The 15,693-nt window shown below is 39.1% G+C and overlaps 2 protein-coding genes and 1 pseudogene across 2 annotated transcripts; 1 reads left to right on the top strand and 2 right to left on the bottom strand.

The window, feature by feature from the left end:
* Positions 1-670: 670 nt before the first annotated feature.
* LOC137727785 (monothiol glutaredoxin-S17-like) lies at positions 671-3,444 on the top strand. Its single transcript, XM_068466600.1, has 3 exons — positions 671-1,047; positions 1,162-1,236; positions 2,017-3,444. The coding sequence occupies exons 1-3, from the start codon at positions 877-879 to the stop codon at positions 3,247-3,249; spliced, it is 1,479 nt and encodes a 492-aa protein (XP_068322701.1). The 5' UTR covers positions 671-876; the 3' UTR covers positions 3,250-3,444.
* Positions 3,445-3,907: 463 nt separating this feature from the next.
* On the bottom strand, positions 3,908-5,743 carry LOC137730182 (pentatricopeptide repeat-containing protein At4g21705, mitochondrial-like; annotated as a pseudogene).
* Positions 5,744-6,311: 568 nt separating this feature from the next.
* LOC137727512 (heat stress transcription factor B-2a-like) lies at positions 6,312-8,605 on the bottom strand. Its single transcript, XM_068466361.1, has 2 exons — positions 8,234-8,605; positions 6,312-6,821 (listed from the first exon to the last, which is right to left on the bottom strand). The coding sequence occupies exons 1-2, from the start codon at positions 8,465-8,467 to the stop codon at positions 6,486-6,488; spliced, it is 570 nt and encodes a 189-aa protein (XP_068322462.1). The 5' UTR covers positions 8,468-8,605; the 3' UTR covers positions 6,312-6,485.
* Positions 8,606-15,693: the final 7,088 nt, after the last annotated feature.

The raw sequence follows: 15,693 nt of genomic DNA, 5'->3' as shown, positions 1-15,693 counted from the left end.
GCTCGAAATTGAGTTAGATTTAGATTGACATGGATGGGCAAGACATTAAATCAACACAACTCAACCTAATAAAAGATTTAATTGAGGTCGGGTTGAGTTTAAGAGGGTTATTAAATTGAGTTAGACACAATCGAATTCAAGTTGATCCAACTTAGGTTGCACCCCTACAGTAGAGTTAGCGGAGGCACATGCCCAACTAAAACTCACTGGATGAGGATACTCTCTGGATCCTCTTTGTGGAATCTGGAGATCAATCAACCGTGTCCGTTTATTGTACAATGTGCGATCAGTTTTTGTTAAGTAATATTTATATTTAATTTTAAATTCAAAATAATTTATAACCGTACGATATAAGATAAACGAACGCGATTGATTGATCATCTGAATCCCCACAAAGAGGATCTGGAGAGGATCCTTTTCCAAGAATTGGATCCTCTCCTGAGCAGAAGATCAGGATCCTCCTGACCCACTAACATGGACCGTTGGATTTTGATCCAACAACTACAATTATTAAAACTTTTAGAGAAACTCTCTGTTTGTAGCCGTTGGATCAAAATCTAACAACCTGTGTTAACGAGTCAGGAGGATCCTAATCTCCTGCTGAGGAGAGGATCCAATTCCCTTTTCCAAACTCACCAAGCAATATCGTGAGGATAGGACTCACACCTACACGATAGAGGAATCAATCCCAAGAGAAATCAACGGCGAGAGATGATCCATCGCATACCTCCACGATTCGTCAGCTGAAAGAATACGCTCGCAAAAGCCCATGGTCATTCTGCTCTGATATAATAAGCAGCTTCAAAACCCTCACACACACTCTCTCTCTCGCGCTTTTGGTTTTGGGGTTTCCGAATTCAGCAGACTCCATTCTCGATGGGTGGCTCAGTGAAGGATGTGCAGTCGAAGAAGGAGCTCGATAGCTTGGTTCACGGCGGCGCGCCGGTGGTTCTGCACTTCTGGGCGTCGTGGTGTGAAGCTTCCAAGCACATGGACGAGGTTTTCGCCCATCTGTCCACCGATTTCCCTCACGCCCATTTCTTAAGGGTAACGTTTTATCCTCTGCTCTAAAGGTTTTTGCTTTTTCTGCTTTGTGTGTGTGTGTGTGTGTGTGTATTTCTTAATTTAAATTTTAATCTACTTTTGGTTGTAAACTTGTAGGTTGAAGCTGAGGAACAGCCGGAGATATCCGAGGCCTATTCGGTTTCTGCTGTGCCGTTTTTCGCCTTTGTGAAGGTATGCTTATTGGTTTATACGTGTTTTCTTGGTGATTGTGATGCTGCCTGTGTGATTTTTGAATAAGCATGATTAGGTTGTTCAATTTCGAATGCGAAAACAGGTTTTACATTTGGTTAATCAGGTTGTGTGAATGTGGTGGGGTATTTAATTTGCATCTGGTGGCAGGTGGTTTACAATTGAGTTAGGGGTTTATTGTTATTGTTAATTATAGGATAATAGCGGCGGTATGATTGTTTCTAAATAGAATTAAGTATTAATACGCTCCGTTTATGATGCCAAACTCAAAATTTGAGAGAGGGTGGTAGAAGTTCAATTGGAACACTTTGTTAGTGTGTGTGACTGGAGAAGGACTAGGATCTGAGGATGGTAACATGGATTGCGATGTGAATATCAGATATTAAAAGAAGCCTTATGTTACACCTTATCAATTTGAATGGCTATCCGCCCCGAAGAATTACTAGATGTGAGAGAATTTTGGATGGTGATTTGGTTTGTTATACTTCGACGTGAGCCGTGCTCTGTCAAGATAACCAGGCCTACTACTTTCAAGTTATTTGTCGCAGGATGATTTATGACTCATGAGTTTGGAAGATGAAGTAGTGCAAACTTAGTTGTCACATGCAATATAGTGATACTTCTAATTGGATAAGTGATAAAGCGTGTAAAGTTTGAATTTACTGAGATAATCCCATATGAATGCTGTTAATGAGCTTTAGTAATTAATTCTGTGTGTTTTTCTTCTCATGGTCATTTTCTGTTTGTGTTTTCATTTGTCAGGATGGAAAGGTTGCCGATACATTAGAAGGCGCAGATCCATCCAGTTTGGCCAATAAAGTTGCTAGGATTGCGGGATCAATTAACCCTGGAGAACCTGCTGCTCCTGCAAGCCTTGGGATGGCTGCTGGACCGACCATACTCGAAACAGTCCAAGAGTTAGCAAGAGAAAATGGTTCTTCCCAGGTGAAAACTCAAGTGCAAAATGGCCCTGCTGATGCCTTGAAAAGGCGGTTGCAGCAGCTGATTGACTCCAATCCAGTCATGCTTTTCATGAAAGGTAGCCCTGAGGCGCCCCAATGTGGATTCAGCCAAAAAGTTGTTAACATTTTGAAGGAAGAGAATGTCAAATATGGAAGTTTTGATATTCTTTCGGACAGTGAAGTCAGGGAGGGATTGAAGAAGTATTCTAACTGGCCAACATTTCCGCAGCTTTACTGCAAAGGGGAGCTTCTTGGTGGGTGTGACATAGCAATTTCAATGCATGAGAGTGGTGAATTAAAGGAAGTTTTCAGAGACCATGGAATTGATACTACTGATTCTACTGGGGCAAAAGTAACTGAAGCTGGAAGCGGAAAGGGTGGAATCTCAGCATCTACTGGTGTGAGTGAAACTCTTAACTCTCGACTCGAAAGCCTGATTAATAAAAGCCCTGTTGTGCTGTTTATGAAGGGAAAACCAGATGAACCCAAGTGTGGTTTCAGCCGAAAGGTGGTCGATATCCTTGTGCAAGAAAAGGTGGACTTTGAGAGTTTTGATATTCTCTCTGATGAAGAAGTCCGTCAAGGGCTTAAGGTTTATTCAAACTGGTCCAGTTATCCTCAACTGTACATCAAAGGTGAACTAATTGGTGGATCAGATATTGTGTTGGAGATGCAAAAGAGTGGTGAGCTCAAGAAGGTTTTGGCAGAGAAAGGGATTGTTCCGAAAGATACACTTGAAGATCGTTTAAAGAAATTGATTACTTCTTCACCAGTGATGGTCTTCATCAAGGGCACACCCGATGCACCCAGATGCGGTTTTAGTTCCAAGGTCGTGAATGCCCTTAGAGAAGAGGGTGTGAGTTTTGGGTCCTTTGATATTTTATCCAACGAGGATGTGAGGCAGGGGCTCAAAGTCTTCTCCAACTGGCCAACGTATCCTCAGCTATATTACAAAGGTGAGCTGATCGGAGGTTGTGATATCGTGATGGAGCTGAAAAGCAACGGAGAGCTTAAAGCTACTCTGACAGAGTGAAGCGCTGTCTCGTTTTATCAAATAATCCCGACAAAGCAATTTTTATTCTGATGTTATGCAGTGTCTGCTGACATTGTACACATTCCAAAAGTTTGCTTGAGATGCTGTCTTATTAAACGCTTTCATATGTTTTCCTGTGTAATCGACGATTGCAAATTTGGGGTTATTTGGCATAGTTCTAAGCAAGATCATCAAGTTTATCGGTTGCTGCTTTTGCTTTTTGCTCAAATTTTAGTTGTTGCCATATGGTACCTTTGGACGTTTTGCATGCTTCGGCTGAATTTTGTCCCATAATTTTATGTTGATTTGTTCATCTAATTGCTAAAACTAAAAGACCGTGGAGGAAATGAGATTTCTTAAATGATTTAGAGATCGTTTGGAATTGCTTTTTAAATCGCTAGAAAGGCTTTTGTGAAAACACTTTTGGAATCAATTTTTAGTAAACATGCAAGGAAATTTTGAAAAAAAACACTTAAATGCTTCCTGCAAGAAGCATAAACTGAAAATACTTTGAAATCGAGAAACATTTTTTTCTACAAGTAAACACGCTTTTCAATCATTTTAATAACATTTTCTGAAGGAGCTCTAAATAGTTGTCTTGTGTGATAGATTTTCTGTTTCTCAGCTTGAAAATTCTAAAAGAACTGATAGGGTCCGATGAATGGTAAGAATGCTTTTATGGCATATAACATTTTTCTCACAGCACTCGGCAAAATCTTACGAAATCTCAACAATCGCATTTTTCACATAAATTGTTAGGGTTTTTAATCGCGAAACTCCACAAAAACCGTCTTAAAATCTGTTTTCGCAGAACTTTCGCCACGCCCTAAGATTCCACAGATGTTCTAATCTGCGGAGATGTGTTATTTGTTTTCTCTAGTGGCAAAGAAGTTCTCTGTTTCTTCGTCATCAACATCAATTTCATCAGCTTCCATACGATCCGTAACACTACTTACTTCTTTACCCTCTCTGACACATGCCTAAGCATGATACATGTGCTTGTTCACTGGGATGACATTACTCAACGCCCCAACAAAAGCTTCCGTATCTTCGGCACTGCCTTCATCACCAAGCCAACTCAATACGGTTGTCACAACTCGAAGGTTAGGTTTCCACCGTTTCTCGGAAAACAGACAGAGAGCCGCCTTCATGCACTCGAAAGCCTTCTCCGTCTCACTCCTATTTGCATTCCCGGCAGCCACTATTTCCCAACTTCTCGCGGTGGTTGCTTTTCCCTTCTCCATCAAGTCTTCAAGCAGAGCTTCTTCTCTCCCATACAATCCCTTTACCGTGTAGCCTATAACGAGAGTTTGTGGCAGCCGAAAATCATAACAGTTTCCGGACAATTCCCACTCCTCCATCACCTTCTCTTACAAGCACTATTCCCAACACCCCATAATCTCAAAACTTCACCCTTATTCCCCATACTCGCGAGCGAAATCAGATGATTGTAGCCAAGTCCGTCTTTGCTTTCCAGCCTCTCTTCTGACTTCTTTAAAGCATCCATTGCCTTGCCGGTTTGGCCTTCTTTTATATAGAAATTGGCAACGACAGCATATGTGTTCCAGTCCACAACGATGTGAGGCTGGCTTTCCATCACTTTAAAAACCTTCTCCATTCCTTCAAGATCAGACCTCACACCATACGAATTGATGCAGAATCTATAGCTGAAGTTGTCGGGGAGGGATATTGTTCTCCTTCATCTCAGCTAGAACGCACGGGACCTTCTCATGCTGGCCAACATTCGTATACAAACACATGATGTCGTTGTAGGTTCGAGGTGAAGAAACAAATCCCATCTCCTTCATTTTGCGCAAATGAGCAAGGGACTTATCCACTTGGCGCTGCCAGACATAGCAATTCAAAAGAGCACCATAAGTCTTGAAGTTCTTATCTTCCTCCCTCAACTTATCGAAATATTCTTCGCGGAAACAAACCCGCGCACCTTCCCAATCTAATCCAGCTGCACGGCATGCTCAACCGGCGAAAATATGCATATCCCCTTCTGATTCAGCCACTCCGAAATCTGCAACCTATAACACATTACTACAAAAGCAGAGGACTTTCCAATTACTTTTAATACAAACAAACACATTATCCAACCAAAATCCTAATTCCCACTCTCACTCACTTTCTTTAACTAATATTAGTTACTTTGATGCTTGTTCCAATTTTCTTCCATTTTCTGAGCAACCAAACAGGGGATAACGCAAATTGCAAGGGAAGAGAGAAAACCTGGAGGGCTTGTGAGAAGCGTTTCCGCTTGCGGAGGCCGTGAATGATGCGCTGAAGCTCCGAAACTCGGACCTTGTTGCCATTGAAGACCCAGTCGTCGAGCTCCGGAACCACGTTCAGGCTAGGGTTTCCGAGCGGACTGATTTTGTTGTATTGGGTCGGCTTCTTGGTCCTGCTCGTGTAGTAGGACCTGCTCGCCATCGCATTTCGGATTAGGGTTTTGGCGAAGAGCTTCGGATCCATGGTTTAGAGTTTAGGGTTTTTGGAGTTGGGGGAGAAGAACCAGAGTAATGAAAATGAAGGGGGCTTTTAGAGAAAAAAGGCTAAAATGTTTCAGAAATTGGGCCTCGTAGTTGGGCTGGTCTAGTTAAATATGGGCTAGTGGGTTTATGCAGAAAAGGTAAATAATTTTCCTAGAAAAAGTTAAATATATTTATGAGAAATAACCATGTGAGGTTCAATAGTGGGTGAATTTAATGGTGTTAAAAATGTGGTGTTATGGATCCATCCTCTTTACTGTAATACTTACATCCACCCTCTAGATTGATTTTGAATCCCATTATGATAAACTTTCTTTATTTAATCGAACAATAAAAATAATCAGAACCATTTGTTTTTTTATTTAACTCAAGTTGATTTGAAGTCCGTTTAGTTATTTAACTTGTCCACCAACAATTAGTATTCTCGTGATGAATTGCCAATTTCTTTTATTCATACAAATGGCTAAAACGGTCGTCCACTCGAATGAAATTGTTTAGAGATATCGTTTCAATTATGACACATGTCCAGTGAAATAATGTCGCGTTAGTCCAATAACAGTTGTATGATTAGGTTGGTAATTTTACATAACATTGTCACGGTCACACCCAAAAGTTTCTCGTGAATTCGGCTTAGCTCGATGGTTATTTCATAATTTGACAAAACCTTGATACCAAAACCAAGAAGAGCATGCAGAAGGGCAGCATAGATTCCATAAACCCAAACTAATTTGTAGTGTGCCATCAGCATCGTACATTGTTCTGATGGTCGTCCATGCACTGAGCAACGCAGTCCAACAGCTTACTTTCAAGTGTTTTGAACTGAGCTATTTGCACCTGCAGCTCCAACTTCTGCTTTCTCAGGTTCTTATTCTCCTCCATTAATAGCAGGCAGTTGTTTTCTTCTGCTGCTGCCACTGCAGTGCTTGTGCTCCCACTCTCTTCTGAAGCCTTTAGATACACTGGAAAAGCACTTGGTTCGCATTTCTTCCTGGTGATCTCCACTAGCATCTCCCTGCAGCCCTTCTGGAATTTCTCATGCTTAAATTCCCACTCTTTTCGTGATGTTTTTTTGAATCCCTGCTTTAGGGTTTGAGGGTTAGGATCACAAGTTAAAATAGCTAAACTTCTGACTAATGTTGGGGCTGCTTTTATAGGAAGCACTTTTGCTCATAAGCAAGCACAAACCAAGCCTATGGTTTGAGTGTGTTGTAACCCATTCGAATTATGGGATAAAAAAATAACCTAGGATATATGTAGCTCATCGTTCATGATCATAAGCTCTTTTACTAGAAGCACAACCAAATTTTCACCAAGAACGCAAGTGCTTCTTTAAGACTTCAAAAAGTACTAAAAAATAGTATTGTAATTGAAAAAGCTTAATTATTTTTACCAAATATTGTAAAAAAAAAAATAAAGACGTTTTTAACTATTTTAAAAGCGCTCACAAACCAAGCATACACATCTTTTACCTAAAATTCTTGTCGTTGGACTAAGAAAACAATTTTGTTTTGGGAGGATGGTATTAGACAAAATTGAAGAGGCCAAATTCCTGCAAAAGGATAAAAGGGTACCTACTACGATTAGACTTGTTTATTCCAAAACCAAATTTAGCCATTGAACTGCTAATGATTGCTAATTAGACTACAAACAGACGGGTGCGCATGGATTTGAAAATAATTGATTGAAAATAATTAAGATAAGGGACAATAAGATTTTACCTTAGCTAAAATAGTTGAAGGGTCCAGGGAAATACTGTGATCAAAAGGAAAATGGGTAAAAATGGATTTATTTTGGAAATTCTAGTGTGAAACTGAGAAATTCTCTTTTTTTTCTCTCTCACGTTACGTCAAATTAAGTAACATGAGAATTATAGAAAACATGTTAAGATGAGATAAATCTGCAGTTACACCAGGTATTTCTCATAGTGGGTATAAGTTTTTGGTTTATTATCCAATAATTATATTTTCTTGTTGTCTGACTACTGTTGTACCGGGAGAGGTATAAGTTGGAGAAAAGTTAGGTTACAATTATAGAACTAATTGGCAATATAAGAAATAGTTCAATTTCTTATAAGCACCAGCAAGGTTCCTCTCAATACTTATTCTCATGTGTGGCGAATTTTCAAGTTTAAAACAATACAAATCGATGATGCGAAGCACATGTGTCTGTTGGACTTCACACGAAGGACAACCTACTCTAACCAAATAGAAAACCATCGTCCTCAATCCAAGCAATCTTTTAATGAGTAGACCAGTAAATGGTTCAAACCCTGATTTTATTCTCTAATCTATGAAATACTGGGTTCTTAATCAAGTGATAAGAAATAACCAAAGATAACATTCTTAACTTTCTAAACCTTCGATAAGATACATATATTTTCCATAAATGTATTATTTGTATAAAGATAGAATGCTAAATCTAGCCGATGAAATTTTGAGTTCAAGTCTAACAGACCGAAATTGTTGAGATAGAAAGAAAAGGCGACTCACATAGGTATTAAGCTGGCGAATGAAGCTGGAGAAATTGCTGTGCTTGAAATATTTAGGCAACAAGAGCTCTGAGAAATCATCAGGAGACCATACTATAAATCCAGTGCCCTCTACATTCCATGACACAATATTTCTCTTCCCACCACCATCTCCTCCGTCATTTTCTTCTAGCAAATCGAACGTCTTCGACAGAAACGGAGCGGTGCTTCTTGTCCAGGAAGATTTTGTAGCCATGGATGGCTGGCTAGCTAGCTAGCTTTTGAATCTTTTGTTTCCTAGTACGGCCTCTTCTTCATACCATGCTCTTCACCCTCTAGCTTTTGGAAACTATTAGCCAATGGCGTAGAAGGTGGACTGCTTCCTTTTGGCTTTCTTTTTCTTTGCCCTTTCTTTAAGTTTCTTAGTTCATGCAACTTTCCCAAAAGCCTAATTTATAGCATGGATATTATATCATTTTTGGAAAATGCATGGTGATGTGAGTAGATGGAGGCATAGAACTTTCATTATTCTCTCCTTGGACAATGGCACGTGGAGGATCTATAAGGAGTACTCGTTGAGTGTAAGCCAAGGCCACACTTAATTAGTAGTTGTCCTTAACTACACGCCTCAGTATTTTGGAGGCATTTTTTCTTTATAGTACTCGTGATCGATGAGAATACTAAAGGAACGTTGGACAATTTTATGTTTAACAAATAACAATAATAAAAGCAAGAGCGATTGCATATACTGATACTTTCGTGAATCTATTAGTGTTGAAACTTATTTATCTTTATTTTAGATGAATAATGAAATATATGGTCAAACAAAAGTTCTACTATTTGACTTGACTAAACAAAATATCCCACTATATAACGACCATAAGACTCTTCTGTAACAAAAACTCAAGTAGTCCTGAGAAAATCCTAGGTACAAATAATGATGTGAAATTTAGGGTTTGGGTGCATTGAATGATTGTTTACACATCGGTCATCCCAAAGGTACCCCTCAAGAAATTCAAACATTGAAAAGATAATAAAAAAGGCCGGGAAGTCTGACCAATTTTGGAACAATCTGGCAGAGTTTCTTATTATGTCCACAAGATAGCAATGCTCTCATGAATTATATATTTCTTTCTTTCTTTCCATGTGAGTGTGGTCTTCCAGTATTGCTGCTTGCATGCATGAAAGAGAGGGTTGCATTCGGGGAACGCGGACACAAGTGGTGCGGGCCGTCGTCAGTGTATAGTTAAGTTCCGCGACGAGTGCAACTCTTCGTGTTTAGACCCCGCCGTTAAGCTACTCAATTTCCTTAGTCCTTTTTCTGTGAAACAAAGCCAACCTTTTCCCACCTTCCATCCTGCGTTTCCTTGCTTGAGGCTGCTTTTTATTAGCCGAGTCATGAATAACCCGGTGGGAGCCATGGTTTACCCGGCAGAGCTTCATATATATCTCCTTGCTCTTTGTCTAATCTTAGACTAAAGGTACCAAACCGGGCTACCTTGAACTACATTCAGTCCCGGAAAACTAGAATGTTGAACTATAGTCGGAGTACAACATCGAATAACCGTGTCATGATACAACGACTACTTTGCAGAGTTTTGTAAACATGCAAGAATGAAAGCCTTGTTCTTTGCTTTACAAAGTTCCCACTATAAGTGAGTTTCCAAACTCATCTCGTGTTACTTGTCGTGGAGTTTGTTTAATTCATGCCCCATGTGTTGTAGATAACAACGTGTTATCCGAAGGTACAAGACTAAGGACACTACAGACACGTCCACATGGCACTTCATCATGTGAGATCTTACAATGGCGCACTTAGTTGATTACTAAGGCGTCGTCCTGATGAGCCTACCAAACCCACTGTTGATGTATATTTCCTTCCTAATGCTAGAATATATTTAGTATAATGGCATAAGCAAGGGTGTCGAATCCACAGGGACTAATTGGACCTATGTAATTACTTGTTTTGCAAGAACTCTAAGAAATGAATCAAACTAACAAACTAGGCAGATTTGGAAATGAATCAAACTAACAAACTAGGCAGATTTGGAAATGAATCAAACTAGTCTAAATAGACAGATTTGTTGTTGTAACTTGAAAGCATGAGAAAATGAAGTAAACACAAATAAATGAGTCAACAACTAATGTAATGGGATAGGAACAAAGGAAATGAAGCTAGGGATTCGGTTTCACCATTGCTCAACTAAGTCCATGTTTGTCAAGTTAGCTTGTACTCATTCATCAACCTATTTCTTGAGTTTGTTTCACTTGGATATGATCAACCATATGATGTGTGGATTTGATCAAATGTCTCTAACCATGAACCTAATTGTGATGTGCAACTTTGGTTCATAATCAAGATTATGTAATGTACAAGAAACTTTCATAAAACCAAAGGGAATAACTCGGCAGGATGTGTGCTAAACACTCCCTTCATTCATTCACATATCTACCAAGATTATACATGATGTGTGTTCTAATCTTGGCTACACAACTTTGTGATTAATTCAAATGATGATCAAACATTAAAATCAACACACAAAGTCACCATTAAAACAGAAAATGAAACAAGAAATAGATGGACAAAATGAGCATTCTAACTTAATTACATGGCAAACTTTGCAAGGTTACATCGAATCCCTAGAGGAAGATTAGTTACACTTCATGTTTACAAAGGTTTAACATAAAAATAAATAACATGAGTGAACATAAGATTAAGAAGGAAAAACCCTTGAAGCAAAACTGATGTTGAAGTCCTTGAAGAGTTCCTTGGTGTTGCTTCTCCAAATGTGGTGCGGATGAAGGTAGAATGGCTTGGTTGAATGGTTTCTGCCCTTGGGACAGAAAATGGACAGAGAATGGAGTGAAATGGAGTGAAATGGATGTGTAATGAACTGGTTGAAGAAGCAAACTTGCGGAACCACTTCTTGGTGAAGTGAGACTTGTTTTATAGAAAGTAATATGTCCCCCAACATTCAGATTGGATCTACCATTTGTTTAACTCAGATGGCAGTGCATAAGTGATGGAATGATGGGTTTCTGAGGTAGTGGACGCATGGCATGGACAAGATCTGCAAGTATGTGTTTTGTTTAATCAAAATGCATGTGTCCTTGCTGCAACAAGTGAGTGGAATCTGCCAAAAGTGAATTGGAGCACCAGAAATTGTTTGTACAAATCTGGAGATGGGAATAAAGCACACGGCATGAACAAGGAATGAGTGATTTTCTGGAATAATGGGTGAATAACAAAAGGGAAATGTGCAAGCATGTGGATTTCTGCAAAGATGAAGTATGAGGAAGGTAATGGAGTGTAAGGTCAGATTGTGAGTCATGCATGTGAGGGATGTTTTGGGTGTTAAAACATGGAATCTGCACGGAATGGATGTTATCATGCATGTGATTGCATGTTTGGTGTTTAGAAGTGTATAATCTGATGGGATGATATGGGAACACACGGCCAAGGTTGTGACATGCATGTGAATGCATGTTTTGGTGTTGGAACCACATAATTGACTTCAATGTTTTTGCCTTGTTTAAAATCACCCAATATGGCCGAATTACATCTCTTAACACTTCACATCATTTCTGGAATGTTTTTACTCCATTTGCTTTCCCTTTGATCCAAATTCACACTTGGCTGCACACTAACACCAAATAATGTAAAATGCAACTAGTTCAATCTAAAACAATCACAAAAAATGCCAAATAAGGAGGATATAAATGCATGAAAAGTGTGACTTATCAAATACCCCCAAACCTGGTTTTTGCTAGTCCTCGAGCAAACTTAAAACTAAAACACACAAAACACAAACATCTAACTAAACCACTTTCGCTGGCCAAACGATTGCACTGAGCATGTGCAACAAGCCTTTGAACCCCTAGGTGTCCCTAGTTGGAGGAGTTGTGTCTCCTGAGGGTTTACAGTGATGACACCCACAAACATTTACAAACTCTGCAAACAACTTGGTTAAAACATGCTTTAAACAAACTAATAAGAACCAATGAAGATTTTGTCATTCATTCAACTCAAAAGATTTCCACTTCAAAGAATCGTATCAATTGTAACGTATAAAGATATTTCTCCATGTCTTACGACTTCAAAGTCACCATACCCAAATGCTTAAGATAGAATTCGCCTCAACTCTACTCCTCACAGCTTCCACTCAAGTTTTTACTCAGATCTTAAGATTTAGTCTCTCAACAACATATATGAGTGAAATTATGTAAAGGAAATCAAAATTCTCACATATGAAATCTGAAATGGAAGCACAGTTTCTGAGTAGATCTCATGAAATGAATCAAATGCTAAGAATATAGATAACACACACACTTACCATCACCCATGAATACATCCTCAATGATCAGCTAGGTCTTTCTCAAGATTGTAATGTAAGGCTTAGGTTATAGGTTACGAAAGAAGTGATATGAAACACTAGAGCTTGGGGCATACCAAAGTGTCCTTGAGGATCATGCTATTCACTTGCATTTGTCTTCTTTTTCTTTGTTTTTGGCGTCCAGGTCCTATGCATTAAAATGAGGGGATTTGGAACTTGTATCCACTTTGACTCTTTTTTTTTTTTTTTTTTAGAAACATCTTCAACATAGGTGTCCTTGGTACACGCCACAATCTTGTTCTAAGCTCAATTTACCTTTAGCCTTCATCACATTGGTATTCCCCAAACTATAAGGTATGGCTTGTAATGGGCTAGAATGGTAGAGTATGGTGTGGGTGACGAAAGAATTGGGCTAAAGTGTTTGGCTGCAACAAGGGTGAATGGAGCACACAAAGGGATAGGATTTAAGCCTTTTAGTAGTTAAACATGCATAGCCTAACATCATCTCATTGAGTTCATTCATGAATGATACTAAACACATGGTATCTACAAAGAGAGTAATTCTTAGTATCCAATCAAAATAGACGTAATGAGATCATTTAAAGTGAAATTGAAAGAAAAAGATAGGAGTAGAAACACTTTAAACCCTCTCAAAGAAGCATTTAGGCTCAAAATAACTCACTAGGGTAGTCTCCACTATTCTTCTTCAAGAATTTGAGTATGGTACCTCTATCATCATAATTTCAAGAGTTATAGCTTTATAGATGACAACAAGATGCAACTCTTTTCCATAGCAACCCAATCGTTTGTTTTCAAACATAGTCCTCATATACATTCGTATTAGCATGCAAAACACTCTTAACCGAAACTAACACCTCAAACACACACAATCACAAAACAAACCTTTCAAACCACCCCCAAACCTAATCTAAACATTGTCCTCGATGTTTAAAATTGTATGCAATGCAAGTAGGCAAAGAAAATGGAATGGTAACAAAATAAACACAACATAAAGAAAGAACACAAACCACACTAGGTTGCCTCCTAGCAAGCGATGTATTTAATGTCTAGGCAAGACATGGTAGCTTGTTCATGGTGTTGAAAATTCAAGAACATCCACGACTTGATACACTTGCTCTTCATCCACTTTATCCAAATATGGTTTCAATCGCTGCCCGTTGACTTTAAAAGAGGTGCCATTCTTCATGTTCTCTATCTCCACAGCTCCATGGGGAAATGTTTGCAAGACTTTGAATGGTCCCACCCACCTAGACTTCAATTTTCCTGGAAAAAGTCTCAAACGTGAGTCAAACAAAAGTACTTTCATACCTTGGTGAAACTCCTTCCTTAGGATGGCCTTGTCATGATAGAGCTTAGTCCGTTCCTTGTAGATTTTGGCATTCTCATATGCCTCATTTCTAAGCTCTTCCAATTCATTAAGTTGGAGCTTCCTTGCTATTCCAGCATCCTTGTAATCAAAGTTGAACTTCTTGATGGCCCAAAATGCATGGTGTTCAAGCTCCATTGGCAAATGACAAGCTTTCCCAAACACAAGGCGATAAGGACTCATGCCAATGGGGGTCTTGTATGCTGTTCTATATGCCCATAGTGCATCATTTAACCTTAGTGACCAATCCTTCCTTGTAGGGCTCACAGTTTTCATCAAAATGTTCTTGATCTCCCTATTGCTAATCTCCACTTGTCCTGAGGTTTGAGGGTGGTACGGGGTTGCCACTTTGTGTTGATGTTGTACTTCTTCATCAAGGATTCAAAAGGTTTGTTGCAGAAATGGCTGCCACCATCACTAATAATAGCTCTTGGGGTTCCAAACCTACAAAAAATCACATCTTTAAGAAAATTCAACACAACCTTATGATCATTAGTTCTTGTAGCAATGGCTTCAACCCATTTGGATACGTAATCCACTGCCACTAATATGTATAAGTAGCCAAAAGAGGATGGAAATGGTCCCATGAAATCGATTCCCCAAACATCAAAGAGTTCCACCACCAAAATGTTGTTCAATGGCATCTCATTTCTTCGGCTAATGTTCCCCATTTTCTGGCACCTATCACACTTAGAGCAAAAATCAAAAGCATCTTTGAATAAAGTAGGCCAAAAGAAACTAGATTGTAAAACCTTTAGCGATGTCTTTTTGGCACCAAAATGGCCTCCACATGCCAATGTGTGGCTAAATGTTAAGATGCTTTGTTGCTCACTCTCTGGGACACATCTCCTAATGATTTGATCAGGACAATATTTAAACAAATATGGTTCATCCCAAACGTAGTGCTTTACCATGGCAAGGAACTTCTTTCTTTCCTGAAAAGAAAGGTCATTTCTCATTATACCACAAGCAAGATAATTAACAAAATCTGCATACCATGGTTCTTTTTCTTGAACAACAAGGAGTTGTTCATCTGGAAATGATTCATTTAGGGGCAAAGGTTGTCCAACTCCATGGTTTTCATTAAGCCTGGACAAATGGTCAGCCACAACATTATCACTGCCCTTCTTATCTCGAATTTCCAAGTCAAACTCTTGTAGTAAGAGTATCCATCTAATCAAGCGTGGTTTAGCATCCTTCTTTGTCATTAAGTACCTAAGGGCTGCATGATCAGAAAACACAATTACTTTAGATCCCACAAGATATGACCTAAACTTTTCTAAGGCAAAAACAACAGCAAGCAACTCCTTCTCAGTTGTGGAATAGTTAAGTTGGGCATCATGCAGAGTCCTGCTTGCATAGTAGATCACATGTGGAAGCTTGTTCACCCTTTGCCCTAAAACTGCACCAATAGCATAGTCAGAGGCATCACACATCAATTCAAAAGGTAAAGACCAATCTGGTGCCATAATAATAGGGGCTGAGGTTAGTTCATATTTCAAAGCATTGAATGCATCCATACAAGCCTTATCAAAATGAAATACAACATCTTTAGCTAACAGATTGCATAATGGACGAGTGATCATTGAAAAGTTCTTAATGAAACGACGATAAAAACCCGCATGGCCCAAAAAACTTCTTACTCCCTTCACAGTGGTGGGGGCTACCATATTGGTGATGACGTCGATTTTGGCTTTATCCACCTCCATTCCTTTGCTAGAGATTACATGTCCTAACACAATTCCTTGTTTCACCATAAAT

The sequence above is a fragment of the Pyrus communis genome, chromosome 3 (assembly GCF_963583255.1).
Source record: "Pyrus communis chromosome 3, drPyrComm1.1, whole genome shotgun sequence".
Lineage (NCBI taxonomy): Eukaryota > Viridiplantae > Streptophyta > Magnoliopsida > Rosales > Rosaceae > Pyrus > Pyrus communis.
The sequence above is the reverse complement of the archived record's forward strand: the minus strand, read 5'-3'. Positions and strand labels throughout refer to the sequence as shown.